The sequence below is a fragment of the Haemaphysalis longicornis genome, unplaced genomic scaffold (assembly GCF_048455015.1).
Source record: "Haemaphysalis longicornis isolate Haplotype H1 unplaced genomic scaffold, Haemaphysalis longicornis Haplotype H1 scaffold_6, whole genome shotgun sequence".
NCBI classification, from domain to species: Eukaryota; Metazoa; Arthropoda; class Arachnida; order Ixodida; family Ixodidae; genus Haemaphysalis; species Haemaphysalis longicornis.
In genome coordinates this window covers 60,112,049-60,135,174 of record NW_027526407.1, presented here as the reverse complement: position 1 = coordinate 60,135,174, position 23,126 = coordinate 60,112,049, and the positions used below count along the sequence as shown (strand labels likewise).

Sequence of the window (23,126 nt, the reverse complement as noted above, 5' to 3'; positions counted from 1 at the left end):
GAAACATTTGAAAATCTAAGACAAGGCCTTGAGGGCTTCCCACGATAGAGTTCTGCAGTCCTGTCCGGTAGGACATCCCAGGAACGAAATGCTGAACTGGACACTTATCGGTGAAGGAAATAATTTGCTTGTCAACTAAGATGTTTGGTGAGCATGGCAGAGTGAGGCAAGCGTTTCTGATGATATCAAGAAGAGGACGGACATTCTACAGCCGATTGGCTTGTCTATATTCATGGGAAACAGCGAGACACACACATACACAAACGTTGACACACGCACACATCACGATACAAACACAACACCCACATAACCCAACACACACACAACACAAGATAGCACAACCAAACACACGACACACACAACACAGACAACACAACACACACGAAACACACACATACCTAAAATACACATACAACTCAACATACACACAACACACACACCCAACACCGTACGCACACAACCCACATAACACAACACACACAACACAAACACACAAATGCAAAACACACACACTGTTTACGACATGCTTCATGGTTCTTCGACAACTTAGTCCCAGTGTGCAATATATTGCACACCTCATAACTTTTCAGCGATACGTCATAGCAAATAAACAATGGCATCAGAATTATCTCTGTACTCTAATAAATTCAGTTATTCAAAAAATCAAGTGGTTTTTACTACGCCACGTCTCGGGCCTCAGGATGATATATATACATATATACAGCTTCACGTGAGGTTAGGCTTGGTCCAGTTCCTGAACCAAGTTGGCGTCTCTTGCCATGGAATAGAAACGAGATTTCGATTTTTTGAGTAGTTCATACGGTGGGCCGCTCTCGGCCAGGTGTCCCTTGTCCAGCACGATGACCCTGGGAAGAAATTGTAAAGGTCATGGTCATTCATCTCTTTAAATACCTGTGTGTATTTATATTTCCCAACACATGTGTGTTTTTGCAAATTTTTTCTTCATCACTCTCCTAAAGGTGTTCTCCACCTTTGACCATTTGCTTCACAATATAGTCGGAAGTCGGAAAGTCTATGTATATTGACCGCTCTTGAGGGTACACCACAGAAGATTAACAATACTGGAGTACCTGAAGTTCACAGTAAGAATTTGCGTCCATGATGTTACCTTACAAGTGTAACTTCAACTGTATACAATTATTTCGTTCTGACAGAAGAAACAATGTTAGTATAACCTGAACCAGATGAACTTGCTCCGAATGAATTGACGATCTATTCGGATATATCGAATCCAGACATATGGAATTATTGCATATGTCGAACCAACCAAATATCCACTTGGAAATCTCATGCCAAAAATTCACAGTCGCTTAGCTCGGCTATGCAAGGAAATACGTAGCGTGAGCTAAGGTTCAGCTGGTTATTCTTAGATTTCTTGGTTGTCTAGGATTAGCCGATTATCATGCTTACTGCTGCTAAATCGATTTAAAATCCAATTCAATGCAGTCCAGTCTAGACCAATTCGATCCAATCCAATCCACTCCAGCCCTGTCCTGTCCTGTCCAGTCCAGTGCAGTCCAGTGCAGTCCAGTCCAGTCCAGTCCAGTCCAGTCCAGTCCAGTCACTGCTCCTTGCGCATGCGCATCACGGCTCTCCAGGAGCCACGCGAAACGGCTATAAAACGGCTCCGGCGCAGCGTCAGACTTGGCCACTGCGCAACGGAGGCGCACAGCTGGACACGCGCCGGCTCCAGTGCGTCTGCCGCAGCTATGACGTCACTCCTCTGGAATGCAAAGACCGGCGAATGTGCAGACCCAATTCTCTACACACCCGTACTCCAATAGGATTGGATTTCGAACCCAATCCAATTCAACCCAAATCCAATACAATTCAATGATCCTCGCGCTTGCGCAGCATGGCCCGTCAAGGTCCACGCGAAACTGCTCAACTTCGGCCAGTGTAGCTTACTCTACAGAACTGTGCCACTTTCGTACGCTTGTATCGAACTCTCGTTCACCGTCACATTCCATATGTCGAGTGCCGAGCCGCAAGTGCCCCTGCCAGTACGCTTCTCCTGGTGGTGTTCTGGGCGATGAAGATGCCTTCTCGGGCGTCATGTCGCTTGGGTGGCCCTCAGCAGCTGCCCGACCAGCTCGATGCGCTAGAATGGGAATAGCCTCATGACAACAAAAACACAAGGTGTGATTGGATGCGAAAGGGGAAGGCAGAGGAGAAACCGGCGGGAGGCGTTGCAACCCAATGGCGGCTCTGCTGGCATGAAGACCGGTACGGCGTGTTGCGCGCTCGTTTTGTTCACGGCGGTGTGTCTTCGGGGCCATGTCGGCGAAAAAACGAAAACGGGAGAATCCGGATTTACCCACGAATGCGGGCATTATTACACCGGTGAAGACCAGTGAAAACGATTATCCGGTTGAAAAGGCATTCAAAATTCAAAATTCCTGGCAGCCCGTTTCACCGCGACACTGCGCAGAGAACTGACGTAAGGTTAAGGCAGCGCAGCCCGGCCGTTCTGAAGAGTGCCGTGTGCGTGTTCCTGCAGGTGGTTCAGCAAGCGGCTCGGTTGCGGTTCCAAGCGAGAGTTGTTCGGACACAGAATACGGGGCGGTGTTGAGCACCTCGAGAGCAAGTTAGCCCTCATTCACACAGCCGTTTTTCACCCCGTCCCGTTTCCGTCACGTCACCGTCTTCCGTCATGGGCGACGGTTTCTCCGGCGATTTCTCGCCGAAAACGGTGCGACGGTGACGGGAATCCGAGCTCTACGTTTCCGTTCCGTCAACGCGATGGCACCATGCCCGTGGTAAACCAGCCAATCAGAAAACAAATTTTCGCGGCTAAATTTAGCGAAAAGTGAGCACAAGCCATTTTCTTTACGTTTTAGATTAAGCACGCTCAATTCTAGGCTAAACTGATCGCTGTGCAGACGACCCTGTACACTTAAGGAGAGCTTCAGTACGAACGCTACTCCGTTTACGTCTCCGTCACGTCAAGAAACCGCGACGGAGACGTAAATTGAGTAGCGTTCGTACTGGAGCTCTCCGGCAGATTACAGGGTCGTCTGCCTATAGTGATCAGTTTAGCCTAGAATTGAGCGTGCTTAATCTAAAACGTAAAGAAAATGGCTTGTGCTCACTTCTCGCTAAATTTAGCCGCGAAAATTTGTTTTCTGATTAGCTGGTTTACCGCGGCGCATGGTACCGTCGCGTTTACGGGACGGAAACGTTGAGCTCGGCCTCCCGTCACCGTCGCACCGTTTCCGGCGAGAAATCGCCCGAAAAATCGTCGCCCATGACGGAAGACGTTGACGTGACAGGGTGAAAAACGGCTGTGTGAATGAGGGCTTAGAGAGCTGTCAGCCGTCCAATGCGCCATTCCGGATGCAGCAACACCACGTGAGTTCGTAGGTGATGACGACGACGTGCAGGCTGTGTTGGATCGCAACGGGGCGGCGATCGCGGTGGGTGTCGCCGTTTCCGAAGAAGCAGACCTTATTAGGGACCCTGACAACGTTAGCCGAGTTTGCGTCAGCATTCATCGGAATTCTCGGCCGCGGGGGCGCAATGGACGGCGCCGGGCTTTCTCATTTGAATAGCGTTAGTAAGCTTGAAGACAATTTGCTGAACTTCATGACGTAGAAGATCAATCAAGCGAAGCTCAAACTTTTTCGTGCTTAATAAAGTGCGGTGGCCGTCAATCAATCAAGAGAGCTTTATTATCACAAGACAGGAAAAAGTTTTACAGACTATTTGGACCGATAGCCAGGAGGCGTTTCGTATTTTCCGCGCTTCGAGGAACAAATCGGGAAGCTACCGCTTGTCGCGATCTCGGAAAGCTGTCAGTGATGGGCGGTGTTTCTAGATAAGCTTGAGATAGGCATATCTTATATTTCTAATTACCTATGTGTGGAACTATATGTCGAGATACTGTTGGAGTTCAATATATCCGTAGTTTAGTAGTCGTAGATTAGTCGTACTTTAGTTAAACCAGCAGAGCTTGCGCGTGCGGGGGGGGGGGACGAGAAGCAGCTGAGTGTAAAATGACCTAGAGGTATTTGAGACTAACTTGAAGTGGTTTATAAATCCTTGTATGGATCCTGGGCTGCTGGAAGATGTTAGGCAAAACTGCAAAAGCCAACGTCAGGTCGACGCGTGGCCTTACAGCTAGGTGCTCGAGGGGCAGCATGCGGAAGTTAGGAATACTTAGGCACCGTCTGCACACGAACTTCAGTTAATGGACATTGAAACCCTGTTTAATGGGTTCTAGATGAACAATAGCTTGATTTTTAAAATTGATCCTAATAAATCACCTGTTTCATTAACTTAAATGCACGAGACGCTGTAAGCGTATGTTAACGCCCTTTAATAAACGTAGGGCGCCTAAGTCGAGAACACCAAGAATCTTAGCCTTCAATTTTGTCTTAAAAATATCTTTTCATGTTTAGAAGTTCTCATTGTGATCTGTAAATGGCGGACTGAGGATTTGTTCGGAAATTTCAAGTAGTAAAAAGTTTTCACAGCGGCGTCAACATGTTTGCAGGTACGGTTGGGCCCGTTCTTTTTACAGTCAAACCCGAGTATAACGAACCCGGATAGGGCGAATTATGCTATATATCGAACAAAAATAAATCAGTTACCGAAATACACACGAAACATATTCCTTATAACGAAGTTCACATCTGATACATCGAACTAGGCGTGCCTAGAATGGCCGCCAAAATGCATGGTCTCGGAGCGGCGATTGAGATGTTGATTGGGTGTGACCTCTGAGCAAAGGCCGCGACTGAGACATTGCGCCTCGTATGGAGCGACGTGACACCCGACACTTTCCGTAACTGTTTCCGACGCGCGGAACTCACGACGGAACCCGCCCAGTCGGTGAGCCCGGACTAAGACGGCAGCTCGCCAACCTTCCCGATGCTGTGCCCAAAGGAGTGTCCTTTGAAGATTTCCTGAGTGTCGACGACAGCGTTGACGCCGCTGTAAGCCTCTCGGATGCGGACACCATCAGCAGCACCGCCGTAATGCTGGTGAAAAGCACCGAGGAGGCAGAGGATGTCGCGAGTGAAAACCATCCGACGCTTAATGAAGTGGTTTCGGCAATTGATGTCCTCCGCCAATATTTCTTCGATATTGAAGGACACGGACTCAAACTGGTGCAAACAATGTCTTATCTAAAGAATGATGTGCTAGTTGGCGCTGCCGAAACGAATGAAAAAACAAAAGTCACCGCTTTTTTTTTTCGAAGTAGGCAGTTAAGGCGGAAAGTAGCTTTATTATTTGCAATAAATCGATTGTTTTGTGTATGGTAATGACCTATTTTATATTGTTCGTTTCTGCATGTGAGGATGGCGGGGAGATTCCCGCGTATTGCGAACTGGTAACAATAAATTCGTTATAGGCGGGTTCGGCTATATCGAACTATTGAATATATCGAACTAATCGTGGCGCATATTGCAGTTCGCTATAACCGGGTTTCACTGTATCTCTTGAGGTTTGGTTTCTGGCGCGTTAATGATCTGCAGGTAAAAAATATGGCGTGTTAGGGCATAAAGAGCCGTCATAATAAAATGCCCTTGTTGCGATGTCATGCATTGCTAAGAAATATGCGTAATCTTTAAACACTGGACTTTCCGCCCAACTACATGGTTGGTTGCAAACGCAACGGTATCTAGTGACGCGTTGTTTCATGCATGACTTTGTAGACTTTTCTAACTCATGTGAAAGACGAATGAATAAATAAAGGACAACACATTAACTGTCATTTATATACCTCCAAAAAAGCGTAAATTGATGCCGAGCATCTGAAATCTTTGAATATATTTATTAACACGGTATTTATTAACAATTTTGAGTGGTTCGATGCAACACTTTTGCGCCGGTTTGACCAACGTACGTTTCCCGGGATAAACCGAAATACAGTCCCCATTGTTTCCTGCTTCGAAAATTCCTGCTGGCTTCTAGGTGACAGTTTTTGTGGCGTGAGCTACACTGGCCGAGGTTGAGCAGTTTCGCATGGCTCCTGGAGAGCCGTGCTCCACATGCGCGAGGAGCAGTGACGGCTCACGGCGCACAGCTGACGAGCCGGAGCCGCCGCCGCGATTGAATTGGATTGGATTAGATTGGGTCGGATTAGATTGGATTGAATTAAATTGGATTGGATTGGATAGGAAATCGTTTTAGCAGAAGTAAGCATGATAATTCGCTAATACTAGACAACTATGAAACCGAAGAATAACCAGCTGAACCTTTGCTCACGCTACGTATATCCTGGCATAGCCGACCTAAGCCACTCCTAAGTTTTTTCACATCACATGTGCGTAAATTTTGCCGCTCAGTAAAAAGGATTTCACGGTAGAGAGTATCAAGCCAAAGACCCGTCACTTGCGATCTGAAGATATTACCCACTCGGAACTGAGGACAGTGTTAGAAGAAATTGAAAGCAGAGAATAAGAAAGTGGGTTGGTATCGAAAATTATGCTGAAATACAGATAGTTATCTACTAATGCGTAGCATTTTTATGTCGCTTCGCCTGAGTGGGAATTCTTCCCAGCCGATTTTTTTTATTTTTCTTTAAATCCTGTACGATCAGATCATTAAGAAGTAGAACTTTCGCGAACTATGCATTATTATAGATATGCAGGGCGTTCCATGGTTCGCCATTTCCCGTATTTTTTTTTTATTTTTTTTTAACGTTCTAGCATTTCTATCAAATATCTCTTTTAGTCTAATATAACGATATAGGTGGAACTTCCGCAAAATCTGCATCATTGTGGAAATGCAGGTCGTTAAACGATTGGCCATTTTCCGTATTTCTTCATATTTTTCGTATTTATATTTTAAAACTTGCGTTCGATTAATTTTCTCCATTTACGCTATTAAACGCAAGCAGGTGGGACTTTCCCGGAATCTGCATTATTTTGAAAATGCCATGCCTTATACGTTTTGCCATTTCCCGAAATTTTTAATATTGTTCTTTTTTTTGTAGTTTTTCATAATTTTGACCGCCGATTATTTCCATTTACGTTATTATAACGATTACATATGAAACTTCTGCGAAATCTGCATTTTTGTGGAAATGCAGGGCGTTACACGGTTCACCAGTTTTCGTAATTATTTTATATTTCTCTTTTATTTTCTTTCGACCAATTATCTGCATTTACGCTATTATAACGACTACAGGTGGAACTTTCGCGAAATCTGCATTATTGTGGAAGTGATGGGCGTTACACGATCCTGAAGATTCATGGGAGAGGCCTTTGGCTTGCAGTGGCCGTAGACAGGTTAAAGAATTACAATGATGATGACACTGTCCTCTGGCTGTGGGGGTACTCGTCAAAAAATGCTATGCATTAAAATATCGTTATCTGTTCCACAGCGCACGAATTATTCAGATGCTGACCCGAGGAGTACCAGGTGCCACTGGTACTTTCAATGCACTAATTAAAAACTAAAACTTCTTCCGAGTAGCACTGAGCCCACATGAGTAAAATTGTTGTGAAATCACAATTATCATGTTCTTTTTTCTTAGCAGTTAATCACTTGAAGCCTAGTTTTCGGTAGAGCCACGTATGGTTGTACATAATCTGGCCACGTATGGCCGATTTCCGACTTTGGAGATTGCTTCTGCCGCAAACTACATGAAAATTATGGGCTCCAAAATCAAAGTCTGTTATCCCGGCGGAAGTCAAGCAAATCCCCATCCAATCCGAAGCTAGCCAGGCGGCTTAGTACTCAAAATGCGGTCGTCCTCGAATCTCAGCGTGGCTCTGTCAACGAAGATTGTAACCGAAAAATCGAACTTTTGTCTTTATTTTGTGCGAACTATCCGTTATTCATATCCGTTACTCCTATGGGATAGCTGGCGGCTCCTCGGGAAAATCTGGAATATTCAGCAAGTTCGAATTTTCGGAGGCTGAAAAAAGCGGTCGGCTACTGTCTAGTACTTATTGGCTTTTCAAAGATTTATGTAAGATGTGTATCTGTGGGGAAGAAACATGTCATTTGATTTAGTAAAATCCCTTACCGGTCGTAGTCGAGAATGGTGTTGAGCCTGTGGGCGATGGACTTATTGGCTTTTCAAAGATTTATGTAAGATGTGTATCTGTGGGGAAGAAACATGTCATTTGATTTAGTAAAATCCCTTACCGGTCGTAGTCGAGAATGGTGTTGAGCCTGTGGGCGATGGTGATGATGGTACAGTCCGAAAATTCGCGGCGGATGGTGGCCTGGACGAGTTCATCCGTCTCCATGTCAATTGCGGCTGTGGCCTCGTCCAGGATGAGAATGCGGGACTTGCGCAGGAGGGCTCGTGCCAGGCACACCAACTGCCGCTGACCGACGCTGCATGGGAACAACAGGTGAATAGGGCACGAAGCTAACAAACTTCTTTGAAGAAGCGTTGGTAAAACAGCCTTGATCTACGAGCTGGAATGAAATATTTTTGTTCTATGACGAGCTTCATTTCTCGGTTCCTGCTACACCTTGGCTCAACATCTTTTGGTGCCCGCAACTGGAGACCCACATCCTGGACCTGTTGCTGAGAGTGAACAAGTTATACACTAAGTCGCCGAGAAAAAAAAAATGTTCCAAAGCTGCTTGTTAAAGAGTCGTTGGATGTGTTGTTCATGTGGTACTAAACAGCACCTTTAATGGTGCTTTACTTAAATTAGTGTAGCGCAATTATTGGGAAGGGGTGTGCTCCATGCGACTATTTTTTTTCTTAAAATGCGCCTTCATGTTTATGCAGTAAGTTTTGTGCTGATTGGTGGGTACGTGCGATGGTTATGTTGCTTAAATGAACATTTATGCTGTGTGTTAATCTTGAAATGCTATAACGATAATTTATTGCTGCAACACAATTATTTCTACGTGCAGTAAAGAGCAAAATTTTATCAACCACAAACGCGACACTGACAGAACTGGCGTCCCCAAGCCAGGTGGGAGAACTTCTGTAGCGGCGACAAAGTGTTTCTTCGTCAGTAACCGTAACCAATATTTACGACATTTATCACTCTTAAACAAATATGAAATTGCTGATTTAGTATTTCATGTTATTTTCCTTTAGACTCTCTACAAATTTCCAACTACGGCCGAGTCCTTGCGGCGTGCCGAACTGTCAATGAGATATTTTAACCCATAAATCTATCGTGGTCATTTCGCAAATATTGCTGAAAATATTGCTGCAAATAACGGCTGCCAGACGTTTTCGTCGTGACAACTCGAACGCAATTGTTTTCGTCCCCCTTCCATACGACGTGAAGAACCGAATTGCTTGCCAGACGTAGAAAGGCTCATTCATTGTCCCTATTAGAACACGCGGTGCACGAACTTCTATTGTGTATGTACTCAACTACTGACATGCATTCCTTAGCCTGAAGGCAAACCCATTTTCTGACATATTAACCGAAACAGCTAGTGAACATTTTCTGTCTATAAGATCTTTCTGTGGACTTAAAAATATAAACAGACAGACCTTTACACGATGAGCTGTACAATATGAAAATACCTGATGTTTTCGCCACCTTCGGTGATTTCGTGAAGAAGCCCTTTGTCGATGCCGCTGACGAAATCCTTGAGGTGCGAGTGTTGCAGGGCCCACCAGAGATTGTCGTCAGTTTTGATCTCGAAAGGGTCCAGGTTCCATCGAAGCGTTCCGCTGAACAGCACCGGTTCCTGAATAATATTAGCAACAACGTGCGAGTGGGGATATTTGCAGTTAACAGATGTTTGCATCTGTTAACTCACGGCGAAAGTTTTAAAAAGACGTTGGCTGAATATACACACACTCGGACTTGTTCGGTACTTGTAGAGGAGCATCCATACTGATCATTTTAAAAAGTCTGATTGCGAAAGCGGGGTGTGGTTCCTCAGTGAGCGACACTACGAGTAGTCATGGTATGCCCTTGGGATTCAGAAATATAATTTGATTTTCACCCTATTATATTGCAAGCGAACTACACGAAGGAGCTTCGTTTCCATCGTCTCTTTGAAACATAAAATTATGGTGCACAGTCACGTTCAGCGAAGAAAGCATACGGGTACATGCTTTGAATAAGAAGGCACTTGAATAAGAACGGTAATAAGCCCCACACGCCACTCTAAAACCGCAGGGTGGTTTTTCTCTTAAAGAACTGCAAGCTCTTGCATACCTCTCAAGTTTTACATCCAGAAAATTGTGGGAAGCTCAATCGAAACAGTGGGGGAAAATAAAATATTGGGGGCTGTAGTATAAATATAGGGGGCTGCGGAGATGGCCGTAGTGGAGGGCTTCTGAGTAATACGGTCACCAAAGCATCGCTAAAGTGCGTCAAAATGTAGGCGCATGGACGTTTCACCATTCGCCTGCCCCTGACAAGGAGCCAACGAGGCCGGTATCCAACCCGCGCCCTTGGTCTTAACGGCAGAACGCTTTAGCCACCGAGTCACTTTGATGGGAAAGCGAAAAAGCGTCGACTGCGAGTTGAGCACATCACGAGTGGAGTTTCGTTACCTGCGGTATGATGGTAAGTCTGGAACGCAAGTCGTACAGGCCCAACGTAGAGATGTCCAGCCCGTCAATAGTGATGTCGCCGTTGCATGCCTCGATAATACGGAACAGCGCCAGTGTCAAAGATGACTTGCCTGCACCGGTCCTGCCAACGATGCCCACCTAAAAGAATAAAATGCTTGCAGGTGACATTCCAGGGCGGAGGTCCTAAACCTCCCGTCACCTGCGCAGGTGCTGCAGGCGTCTACTCTGGACGGTCCTATGGGCCGCTAGGTTAGACCTTCCGGACCTAATAAAGTTCAATGTCTGCCTGCCTGTCTGCTAAATGCTTGTTCATATTAGTTCACAGTAACTGAATTTACCTAACGTCGTGCCTTCCGAAGATTAGGGGTTAAACGCGCAATTAACGTTCGAAATACTCTACAGCGAACGGTTACACCACTCTGTATTACCCTATCATTAAGAGCGATTGACTAGCAAAGGAAAGGGAAATGGCTCACAGGTAACTGTGTCTTGCTGCAATAGAGGGTGATTTTTGTTCGGATTCAAAAGTTCTGAGGAAGTGAAGTAGCGTCTACTTAGCATTTGCTTACACTATGGTAGCAGTCAAGTTTTTTTTAACTTTTTTGGTTGACATATAACAATATCTTTAGAGCTAGTTTTTGTAATTTTCTAATGGTATGATGACATGGGCTATAAAAACGGTCTGCAATGAGAACATCAGGAAACCTAAACATATAACATGTATTTGTCTAGGCCTAACAAAAGTTATAATTCCTTGAAAGGACTGAAATTGTCTTGCCTCGTGTGCGCCACCTGCGAGGGTGCAGTGAAGCCTTTGAAATTGCTAGTTTATTATGCACACAAACTTAAACTAGATATTTTTATCCAGCCACACTTTCTATGCGCAATTTATTACTGCTTAGGCCTTGCATTTTTGAAGTATGTCGCAGTAGCGGGCATACTTCTCAGCAAATCCTTAGCATGTATGTCATCACCTGTCTTTCTATGTTTTTTTGGGAACATTTTAGTGTGCCGTGAAATATTGCACTATGCCTACAGGAAACGTCACCGAAGATATTATATCTCTCACTTGTGAAAAAGAAATTCTGTTACATGCAGTGCACTTCAGGAAGTATACAGTTGCGCCGTATCATGTTCAAGCCCAAGAAATTTTATGATTGTGCTCAGGGCCAAACAATTGTTGTGAAGTCTTTCTAAATGAACTTACAAAATCTGTTGTGAAAGTTGGACGCTTTCCATGTGCCACATACGCTGACATTGCCGTTTTCTCAAGCATTTTGCCACTTCCCCTACCCCGTGAATGCGTTGATTTCAGTGGGTATTTTCTCACCAGTATGAGTCAACAACTGTCGGAAGAACATTATGTTAAACCGGAATGTGAGCATACTTCCATTATGTTTAGAGTGCTCATAAACAGAAGAAGCCCATCACATCACTACCACCATATTCACAATCGGTATTCATTATTAGCATGTAATATCTTATCAAAATGTACAAGTACGCAGTAGTTGCGAGTAGGTTCCATCCCTGATTGATAATATCCATTCGTACAAAATGTGCAACGTCTATTCACATAAACTTGTACAATAAAACATATTCAAGTAATACTTCCACTGCCACCTTTTCCAATTTATACACGAAGCCAAACCGCCCCGTTAGTGTCTAAAGCTGAGCGAAAAGGCCGCTTCAAAGGAAAAAATCACAGAAGAATATACGTGGTGTACTAAACGTTCTTGACAGTTCACAAGTTTACGAGTAGCTGACGTGGTCTCATTGCTTCTAGCACTGATTTGCAGTAAAGAATTGAGGCGTTGTACTGCCCACTTGACACACAAGATGACACACATGGAACACCACGTAAAAGAAAAAAAGTGTGATGGGGCAAAACGCTAGAAGCATCGCCCATGAATCAGAAGCACATTTAAAGATTAACGTCAGGGTCACATAGACAAAATTTGGGGGGGCTTGTAGTGCGGAAAACTAACTAAATTGATACAAAAGCGAACTTTTACACCGTCTTATGTCGTACTTCACAAACGAATTATGTAAGATTCACTGGAAGATGAATTCACCCAGACGAGGCCGGGGTTGCACCGTGGCGGAGGAAGATGACGGTTAAGGTAACTTTGTAACACGGTGAAACATAGCTGATTGGTTTAAATCATAAGTGCTGAAATGCTGTCAGTGATGTTGATGGTAGAGTTTATGTAATATCTTGTGTGTGCATGTAATGTTAGAGAAGAAAAACTTCGAACAAGGTAAAAGCACGATTGTTGCCAACGTTTCAGCAAAGAGACTTGCTTTCGTCAGTGGTAATGTTATGTATTTAAACACGACAGTATGCTGGGATTCACCAAGATCTAACTGACGTCATATCCGTCACGGAAATGACATCGCCAGAAAAACGCGGCCGCGCCGGGATTCGACCTGGGTGCTCCATAGCCGCAACGGAAGGTGTCAGGCGCTTTACCGACTCCGCTACGAGCTAAAGCGCACATGGCCGTGTGCACGCGCCATATATTTTTCCTATATTCTCCTCCATTGAGGTGGTGCTGCCATCTACGAGAGGTGAAGCGAAGTAGTGCATCACGATGCTAATGAGCGCCGACAGTTGGCGCCAGCTGTGCTCGTCGCAACGCGACGACGCAACCGTCTGCCGTACACTCCACAGAGCAGGGACGCAGTGGTCGCCCATTTGACAAAACGATGCGCCAGCAGGTCGTCGCTCGCCAAGCACACCCACAACACAGCCCCGCAAATCATGTTCTTTCGCTGCAGCGCACCGTGAGTTTACTAAACGATTCGCTGGCAACCCCTTCGGTTTCGTTCGCATGGATTGCGAGCACGTGTGGTTTCATTCGGTTTTACGCAGTACTACGGCTCATGCAATAGTGTCTAATGCTAATGCGTCTGACGTACACTACTACCGTACACAGCGTGCAACGTACACTACTAACACGCAGACTATGGTGCTGTGTTAATCTGTTACCACTCGCTTGCGACACAAAAATGGAACGCCATCATAACTACCATTGCCATTTCAAGTATGAAGCAAGGAATTGCAATAACAAACAATGTGTCTTCGGTTTGTTTAGGCTCTGGTAGACCAACCTTTTCACCGGGATTGATGGTACAAGAAATTTCGTCCAAGACGAGATCAATGTCCTCTCGGTAGCGGGTCGAGTACTCCCGGAACACTACTTCTCCGGCCGTAGGCCAGGAAGGATCGGGTTTGAAGTCAGGGTTTTCCCACGGTGCCTGAAAACGACATTTGCTGCGTCATAAAAAATAAAACCTCACAGAGTGCGTTTAGTGCCTGAAGCGGCAAGCAACGTAGACATCAGCGAAGGAGTTGGCTTTTGTTTATGAATTGTCATCATGCAAGTGTTAAAAACAAGTTTCAATAAAACACCTGAAGATCAATGCAAAATTTTGATCGCGACTCAAGTGCAAATACTCCTCGTATAAAACTCTTTTTTTTTTCTCCACCACCTGAAATGATGGAATACACAATGAAACTCAGGAGCAAGCTCACTCGTTTGTCCAAGTTTGGCATAAAAATCCGGGTATGTCATTTGAAGGTGACTTGAGATTTCTTCTGATAGGCCGGCTTAAAATTTTTAAACAAAGAAGCTCCGCCAGGCTGCTATTTCGCGGATACTTTTAGCGAGAGCACGACTGTTTGAATTGAACTATCTGTTGGTTTTACGTATTCGACCTAACGGCAGCGTTAATGTTTATTTAAAAAGTGCGTGCGGAATTTACCTCTTGCGAAATTCTTGTGTACTCGAAGCACCGTTCCATTGACACGAGGTTTGTTTCTACTTCAGACATCGACTGTACAAGTGTTTTTAGTATCACCGTGATCTGAAAAATGAAGAACGTTTAGGCTTGCCGGTTAGCAATCAACAGATAACATTGATAATTTCCGGTTCTCTTTTTTCGCGACTTGATGAAAATCTACAACCAGTAGTAAACGCCGTTTTCCGAAACATTCAAAGTCCATTTTTTCTCCATCAAGAAATAACTTAATTTTCGTCAACAAAAACGTCATTTCCGAATGCTTCTTTTCCGAAACTATTACAAAAACGCTTCTTCGATATGGTGCAATTGAGCAATTGAATATTATGCGCGAGTGTACATTGTTTGACACACTCGATGTTAGTGAGGAATGTCAAAACCATAACATTTACTGCATATTATGTAACCGTAGCTTTCAATCAGTTTACTCTTAGCCAATTAACTGGGCAGGTTACTGCTTGCACTACTCCGTCCTTTTAACCGTGAGTAAGCGCCTTGAAAATCGTAGTTTTCAATTTCTTAGTATTATGGTTACTGCACATAATGTACGTAATTCTGATGCATGCTCATGAATTAGCCTCTAATAATATCCCTGAAAGGAAGTGTGAAGCCGTTACACATTCCTGAAAGGCTCGCATTTAGAATCGCTACTTCCAAGAGAACGAATCACTCTTGCAGGTTCATGACAAATGTGCAGTTTTCTAGCCATTCCAGCGAGTCCGTAAAAACAGTGGGGGTTTGTTTGGCAGTTTTGTTATTTTGCGCTCAAGAACTCTGGTCCATTAGATGAGGACCTCACGTTTACAATAGCTAAGGAGTGGAGAGAAAAGGAAACAGGGATGAACAAAATGACAAAAAAAGTTGATGAAACTGTCGAAAACCGTAAAAAAAATGTGTATTCTAATAGCCTGCATACATCTATATTTAAACGCATGCATAGAAAAAGATGAAATTGCCTATGTGTTTATAAGCAACCAGTTTAAGCAAACTCCTTAAAGTGGTGTAATTTTTTTCGAAAAAAAATAATTGTCATAAACCTAAAATGTAGTCTTTAGGTACAAAAAAGCTAAACAGCTGTCTTGGTAAATTCGCCGTCGAAAAATATTTTCCGGTCCAGGATTTGAACCCGGGACCAGTAAGAGTTTTCTTGAACTTCAAAGTTGCTGACGAAATGCTACAGCCTGGTTTACTGCCGTACGGCTGCATTTTAGGTGTATGCCAAATTTCGCCTTAGTAGATTAACGATGACATCAGTAAGACACATTACAAGTGAACGGACATTTTTTTAGGGGTTAAGTCCCATAGGGGCTTTGGCTGTCGACGTCTGATGTCGTCTCATATCCTCCCAGTACCATGTAGTAACGGTACTAAAGCACCGGAATGCTCGTTTTTCAATGCCTCGCGCTAAAACGTTTCGTGCTTCAAAGACACGGGACTTATAAGAAAGCTGCATACCTCTACCCCCAACAATTTCATCTCCCTGGGCTAGAACATCAAGGCGCCAAGAATACACCCATACACTGCATCCTTCGCCCCTCCACTGGTTTCACTTTGCGGTTTCATCTCCGTGGGCAAGAAGGCCAAGGCGCCAAGAAAACATCTATACAATGCATCGGCGATCCCCAGGTTTCGTGTTAGTGAAGATGGCGCGGGATTTTTGAAACCTTGGATTTCGTGGCAAACGCAGTTTCTTGCCAAAAGCTTGATCATAATTTGTGAAGCTATCAAAGGCAATCTTCGAGGTTTTTTTCTGACCGTGGTCACTTCATAAAATGACGGGCTACAAAAAAGGCGTCTAAATGAAAGTCGGCATGGATATAATGTGGTGGCTATAAGTATACCCTGGAAGAAAAAAAAACAGAAGAAACTGACCGCCAAACAACCCGAAGTGTTTTTAAAAGCTATTCTCAGACCGAAACCTGCACTATAAATAGCGACTTTTTCATGGCGAGAAGCACGGGAGAAAACACCTGACACGATGTTTCCGTACACAACTTCTAAACAACAGGACCATACGCAGACGCCGCCCTGGTAAGTGCCTGTGAAGTGATATCCACGGCATGCATTAGGGAAACAAACTTCAAGTCCCTCCTCCGGTTGTTTGTCGCTCCTCTGTTATCTTACCGTGAAAACCCTTTGTTGGTTTTACTGAGTGGTGTCTGCTTTCGTCCGGCAGCCTGGTGGTTCACATCAGGAGTCGTGCAACAGTGCTTACATTTGCAGCCGCCGTTTATTGTTAAGCACATCCATGTTAAGCACATCCTCTCGAGGGACAACCCCTCATAAAACGTATTATTTAGCCATTCTACAATTCATTTCAAAATGTCCATTGCTCAAAATAGGCACTTGAGACATACAGTGCGACCGGGAGAGGCATTGCCAATACTCACCGCTAAGGAGTAGCCAACCGCCAGGCCGGCCAAACCAGGCGAGAGAGTTCCCCTGTTCAGTACTACTAGGATGGCGGATATAAACACAATGCAGTACCCGAGGAACTCCAGCCGAGTGGAAAGCCACCTGGAAGAACGTGAGAAAAGCATCGTGAGGTACGTTGGACGCTGGCTTTTTTCTGTAGCATGCTCAGGAAGACGCATACGTGTTTAACAATGACCTATACAAATTTTGTGGAATGTATTTATTGTTCAGCCCAACGTTTCCAATTAGGAACAAGTCTGAGGAGGGGAATATTATACGTTTACTATGCGGTTCCATTCTGAATTTGGTTTATGTGTGTGTTAACCGATTTGGTCTGCCCAACACTTGTGATCGTTTGCTGTCCTACCAACAGATAAAAACTTTGTTTTTATAAGTGCCTCAGTGTAGGTGTTAGTTTTGTTCCCTATTGATCACTATGTTCACTTGTCTTCGTGCTAACCATGCCTTTTGCCATGTCTTTGATACTACCTTTGTTGGATATATTTGTCTTCGATTCTTATGTAAGAACCTTTTTTCTGTTAGTGGTACACAAGCTGTGTATATGTATTCGACTGTTTTTGTTTACACCAAAAAACTGCATTAGTGCTTTGTTACTTGCTACCTGCTCTTCGCTACACTTGTTGCCGATAGCTCAGGCCGCTAAGCTGCGGCTTTTTTAAGTGCACAGCACTTTAGGCGCTCGCCTTGTCGTCCTAGCTCGCTCGCTGGAACCAAGCATATCGCCACCGCGTTACGGTTGTAGCCTGTCACGGTCCCTTCGCCGCGGCGTAACCCAGAAGCTTCGAAAGCCAAGCGGCTGTGCCAGGATGTACGTAGCGTGAGCTAAGGTTCAGCTGGTTATTCTTAGCTTTCCTGGTTGTTTAGGATTGGCTGATTATCATGCTTACTGCTGCTTATCAAATAATCCAAATCAAATCAAATCCAAAACCAATCCACTCCTAGCCAATCTATTGCAATTCAATCCAATCCTCACGATTGCGCAGCACGCCTATCCAAGAGCTACGCGAAACTGGTCAACCTCGGCCAGCGCAGCCGATCCAATCAAATCCAATCTAAGCCAAGCCAACTAAACGTACGAAAATTACCAAAAGCAACATAAACACAAGATACAAGACTAACACAACGGAAACGCTGGCGAATCCCTGCTCTGCACTTCCGACCGCTTTCACGTTAAGTGGAACAGCTTTAATTTTTTCTGTCGTCCTGGGCCATGTAATTTACATGTCTCAAAATAAGCTTGAAACTTGAAACTTTTCGAGCGTTCCGTACGGTGGAGGGCTGTGTTCTTCCTTTTGGAAACACTCACGCTCTGGTAAATGAGCCAGGACGACTGCATCTCACCTGATGGCCACAATGCTGGGGAAGTAAGTACTGTGGTTGTTGTCGGTAAGCTGGTCCGAGAGTGCCACGAAACGATTAGTAGCTTCGTACGCCCGGATAGAGCTCGTCCCCGCCAGAGTCTCTGACAAGTGGACGTAAATAGGGGAGCGCGTGATGGACTCCAGCCGCCTGAGTTGTCTCGACGTGGCAACGTAGGCTTTCTGCGGTAAAAGTGTTTTTGGGACGCTTATTCGATTATAAAATTTTTTTAGCAGAGTGCTAAAGGAAGAAAAGTCTTTCGAAAGTCATTTTTTTCATAGACCAGGATAGATATTCGGGTACAGTGGTCATCACAATGGCTTAGGTCGCATGTACGTGCGTGCATACGACCTTAACTATTCTCATAACATTAGCCACCCCACACTTCCTACACTAAATGGGTGGCGGCCCTTGGCTCACACGAGCGACGATCTGAGCGAGGTGTCTTGCTGCACTGAGGTTAAACACAGTTCTGGACGAGTAGAGCGTGTCCTAGAATGATGCGCCATATCCCTATCTACTCATGTGTCATGGTTTGCATGTTCGGTCCTTATATGAGATCAATTTGTATTAATATTACGGACGAATAACTGCTAGCCGGCCCAGTTGGAATTGATTCATCTTGCAAAACAGCGCACAAAAGCGGGGACAAGAAAGGAAACACGGAGAGGCACTTTGACCAGCTCAAACTTTATTCGAAAAAAAAAAACAGATTTTTCACTTCTCACAGCGCTGCGCAAAACAATGTCAGAAACAATTTGATGGCGTGCATATTAAAACACCTTCGCTCTCCGTAATTTGATACGCAAGCGAAAATGGCAGTGTTATCTTCTTATCTGACAATGCTAAGGATGGGCGGCTTACACAATCTTCTCACACCCCCTTCGGACTCCCCTTCTTTGATTCACATCCTTCGGTTGATGACGCTGTTATTCCGTTAAAGCATCCTAATAAAACTTCTAGAGAGATTTTGCAGACTTCGCACATCTTCCACCGCAACGAAAATTGTGTAACCACGCATTTCTAGCATTGTTAAATAAGGAGATATCATTGGCTTGCAAGATGAATTAATATTACACCATTCAGCAATCATCCTACGGTTTAAGCTTCCAGATTTTGCCTAAAGAGTGGCGAACCCGAAAGTTTGAGCTACGATTGCCTATAAAGCTTGCCCAGAGAAGCATGACAGCGGAGACGAAGTACTTTCGAAAAGCTCTCCTAAAACGTTGTAGAAAAACCGACTTTCGGGTGAATCGTTTAAAATAAACCTATTAGCATTAACCGCCTAATGTTTTCACTTAGCAAATCCCAAAAAGAAATCATACAAGCGCCGCATAGGTCGGCTACGGTAAACAGGACAAGAAATATTTAGTTCCATAGGACAGCCATATTTATTCGCTTAGATGTTTGCTGTCTCCCCGCGACCAATGTTTTTATAACCGCGCCTGCTTATTAACCAAAAAGTAGAAAATATACAATAATTCAATCCAGTGTACTCGCAGCAATGCAACTATAAACCATTTGGAACTGAGTCGGTAGGAGGCGGATTAGAGATATGTTGGGCCTCATCGTTGCACTTGCTGCGGATTAGTCGGGCACTTGTAGAACCACTGTGGCCTCCTAGAGCAGGAAGACTACTGCCTTAGCTGTTATTTATCGCTCTTGGATCCAAACGTTTCAAGTAACAGCAAGAACTTCTCTACGTTGGTAGAGCCCATCCACAATTATTTGTAGCGTTGGTTATCCGAATGACAATTATATCTGCACCAGACTGTGTACTCTACTTGAATGTAGTTCCTTTCTGTAAATTCTTCATGAGGCTTTTAGTTGACTCTTCATCTTTATGCCCAACGATTTTGAAATCCTCAATCCCTGATTGTTCCATAATCCTCTAAGTCAATTACTTGTTTTTGTTACGAAGCCACACCTCATTGTTTAGGCAGGGCATGGTCTATGGCTACATTGAAACGAAATCTGTATGCTTTAAGTCATCCGTACGGATCCGTTCTTTCGAATGTATGCGAGCAGTGGCACAATCCCATTTGTGAAGGGCAGATTTAACCGCTATATTTAAATTGAGTTGCAAGCTTTCGCAAAATTGGAAGCTAACGAAAATGCGCTTCAACACATCCGCTTATCTACTTTTAACCGTGCAGATAGTAAATTTAGGTATTTTTAAGCCTCGATTAGGAATTCGCAGGTTTATTACAGCCTCCCCCGACTCACGATACGAACCAATTGACAGTTAGTTGCAAGGAAAGGCCGTAACTAACTCGTAGGTGTCCGTCCCGCGATACCCCGCAGCTGTAGTTTGGCTTCTGCAAGGGCACAAACGATACTTTTTTTGCCGACCACCTGAACAAGACATGCCATGTTCGCTTATGACAAATTTCTAATAAACAGTGAGGCACAAATTCCGAATGATGGAAGGGGAGCTTCAATGTGTGCTTAGAAATCCCAACAATCAAGTTTTTGGCCATTGGTGACTTTCGGCTGAGGCAGCCAGAGTATAAGAAGTACTAGTTAAATCCACCCTTTTGTTGCTGCTGGGCGGGAATTCCAACGTGTAATTTACTTTTATATTTCAGTGACTTGGTCGTCCTTGGTTAGCTGCCTGCGCGCCAAATACCTAATTTATGATGACAACCGATTTACAGGGCTAACATCGCAGTGATTACCTGCACGAAATAATAGATGCACATGATTGGTGCGACAGCCGCGAGGAAGATGGGAGTCTGCATAGCAATCAGCAAGAAGGCTACCACGGTCCGGAGTGAATGCAGAATCAGCAAACGGACATTCAGCGGAAGCGTCATGTCCGCAGCGTCGACGTCCTTGGAGAACCTTGAGTGAAGGAGAAGGGAGAGAATGATGAACAAGGCATTAGCTTGAGAACTCGGCTTGTTTGTCATTAACATGATTTACAAATTATTGCCAAGTTGCCACGATTTGGGCTCGCGTAAAAATCACCGGGTCGTAAAAATTAATCCGGAGCCCTCCACTCAGCCACAGGCCACCACTAATTCGCACGCCTGGATGAAGCTTCGGCGCGTCAAACACGCCACAACCAATCAAGGGTAAAGTGAATGGGACAAGACGCGTTTTAATCGACATTTTCTTGACTCGTTCTTCAGCAGGAAGAGAATGCTGCTTATCATCTCTGACAAAAAGTGGCTAGCAAAACTTATACAACATCGCTTCAATGTGGATCAATGAATTCAAGAGGATCTCGTGAGCGCTGGAGCTCGGCCTGACCGTGCTCTGGTAAAGACGGCTTTTTGTTGAAAGGGGTTATAGCAGAGAGTACTGTCAGCACCCCTCCCAGCATGGTAAAAGCATGTTTGGAGTGTAGACCATTTTTCTACGACGTCATGAAGCGACCCAGTGGAGGACACACTTCTCTATATCTCCTTATGTCCCTCTGTAGAACGTCGCTGGCGTGCAACTAATTTGTGGTGAGGTATCCAGCGCGGAATGCTCCAAACTCTTGGCTTACCTGTTTATTATGCGTCCCGTCGGTGTAGTGTCAAAGAAAGACATGGGGGCACGAAATACATGATGGAGCATGCCCTGGTGAACAACCCTGGCACCGTGAAGCATTGCAAGTTGTAGAAAAACGCATCCCAGGAGCAGAAACACGGCTGAAATAAACAAACAATGCTGTCTTTAGCACTTCAACAATTTCTTAACGACACCTACAGCTAGTTTTGTAGAGGCTGGAACCGTACCACCTAGTCTGGAGATGCGCCATTGGAACTACGCCACTGTGAAGGGGAAGAGCTTTAGGCTCAAACGCGACACAGCTGCGTCTTCAGCCAATGACGTGGACTCCACTAACCTTCTAGATGCAGGAGTCGTCTTTCTCTCTGGCTCTGGCTGTCGAAAGCCCATATTAATGCAATCGCACCAGCCTGCCCAAATTCACACCCTTCCAACTGATTTAGACTATGTGTCCGTGGAACTCCTCCCATGCACTCACCAGCCTAAAAGCACTTTTGTTGTGAACATCTACAGTCCTCCCTCTCAACTGCTCCCCACGTTACTCCCACTCATTCGTATCGTGCGACAACGTACCAAGGACCATGCACTGGTAACTGCAGGACATTTCAATGCCCACCATACCACCTGGGGTTACCCTAAAGACAGCAAGAAGGGCACGCAGGTTTGAGAAGTCATACGGAAAAACAACCTGCACCTATGCAATGCTTCCGGCACAATCACCCGTATTGGCAAAAGCGTATCTCATGACTCATCCCCGGACTTGTCTGACTTATGTTACAGACCCAGTTTGGATATGCCTCTAAGGCACATTAGGGAGTAATGACCACATCATCAGCCTGCAGTTGCCTCACACAACGCGGAACGGCGAACGGCGCGAGCACAAGCGCTCGCCAAGGCGTATAACGCAGACGAGGGAGCCGTGTACGTGGACGCGGCCAAGTACCGCGGACGCTCCGACGCGTACGTGGCGGTGGTGCTGAAAGCCACCACTGGAGAATTGCTGAATGCCGGCAGCGTGAGGGCCAGAACGGCTCGACAGGCGGAAGAGGCGGCCATAGCCTTGGCCATGAGCGGCCCCACAACGACCACGATTCTGAGCGACTCCAGGTCGGCGATCGCAAGCTTCGCCAGGAATGCAGTGTGCAGGACCACGGCACGCATCCTCTCGAACGCCGAAGGGAAGGGTCGAACAAGGACTACAAGAATCCGATGGTTCCCCGCACACGCGGGAGTGGACCTACCGGACGGACACAGCAACCGCAACGAAGAGGCGGACGCCGCAGCGCGAGAACTATCAACGTGCCGCACTGCGCCACCCCGCCCGCCGTCCCCCGCACCAGCGGACCGGCAACAGCAGCACAACGCAGACGCAGAGATGGAGCCCTTGACCGTCTACGGTGAAGTGCTCCAATGGTACAGAGACGGGAGACGCGCCTTCCCGCCACCCCACCCGGGACTGACGAGAAGAGAAGCGGTGCTCCTACGGCAGATGCAGACTAAGACTGTGCTCACGCCAGCGCTTGCGCGACACGTGTGCCCG

The 23,126-nt window shown here is 45.4% G+C and overlaps 1 protein-coding gene across 1 annotated transcript in view; it reads right to left on the bottom strand.

Moving 5' to 3' along the window:
* Positions 1–673: 673 nt before the first annotated feature.
* LOC144143036 (multidrug resistance-associated protein 1-like) overlaps positions 674–23,126 on the bottom strand; it is an 81,902-nt gene continuing 59,449 nt past the window's right edge. The window contains exons 21-30 of the mRNA XM_077674856.1: positions 21,582–21,726; positions 20,764–20,929; positions 18,068–18,267; positions 16,681–16,807; positions 14,255–14,356; positions 13,601–13,747; positions 10,469–10,627; positions 9,485–9,651; positions 8,125–8,319; positions 674–866 (exon numbers count right to left, since the gene is read on the bottom strand). Coding sequence (XP_077530982.1) covers positions 737–866; positions 8,125–8,319; positions 9,485–9,651; positions 10,469–10,627; positions 13,601–13,747; positions 14,255–14,356; positions 16,681–16,807; positions 18,068–18,267; positions 20,764–20,929; positions 21,582–21,726 — 1,538 coding nt within the window. The 3' untranslated portion in view covers positions 674–736. The remainder of the gene's footprint in view (positions 867–8,124; positions 8,320–9,484; positions 9,652–10,468; positions 10,628–13,600; positions 13,748–14,254; positions 14,357–16,680; positions 16,808–18,067; positions 18,268–20,763; positions 20,930–21,581; positions 21,727–23,126) is intronic.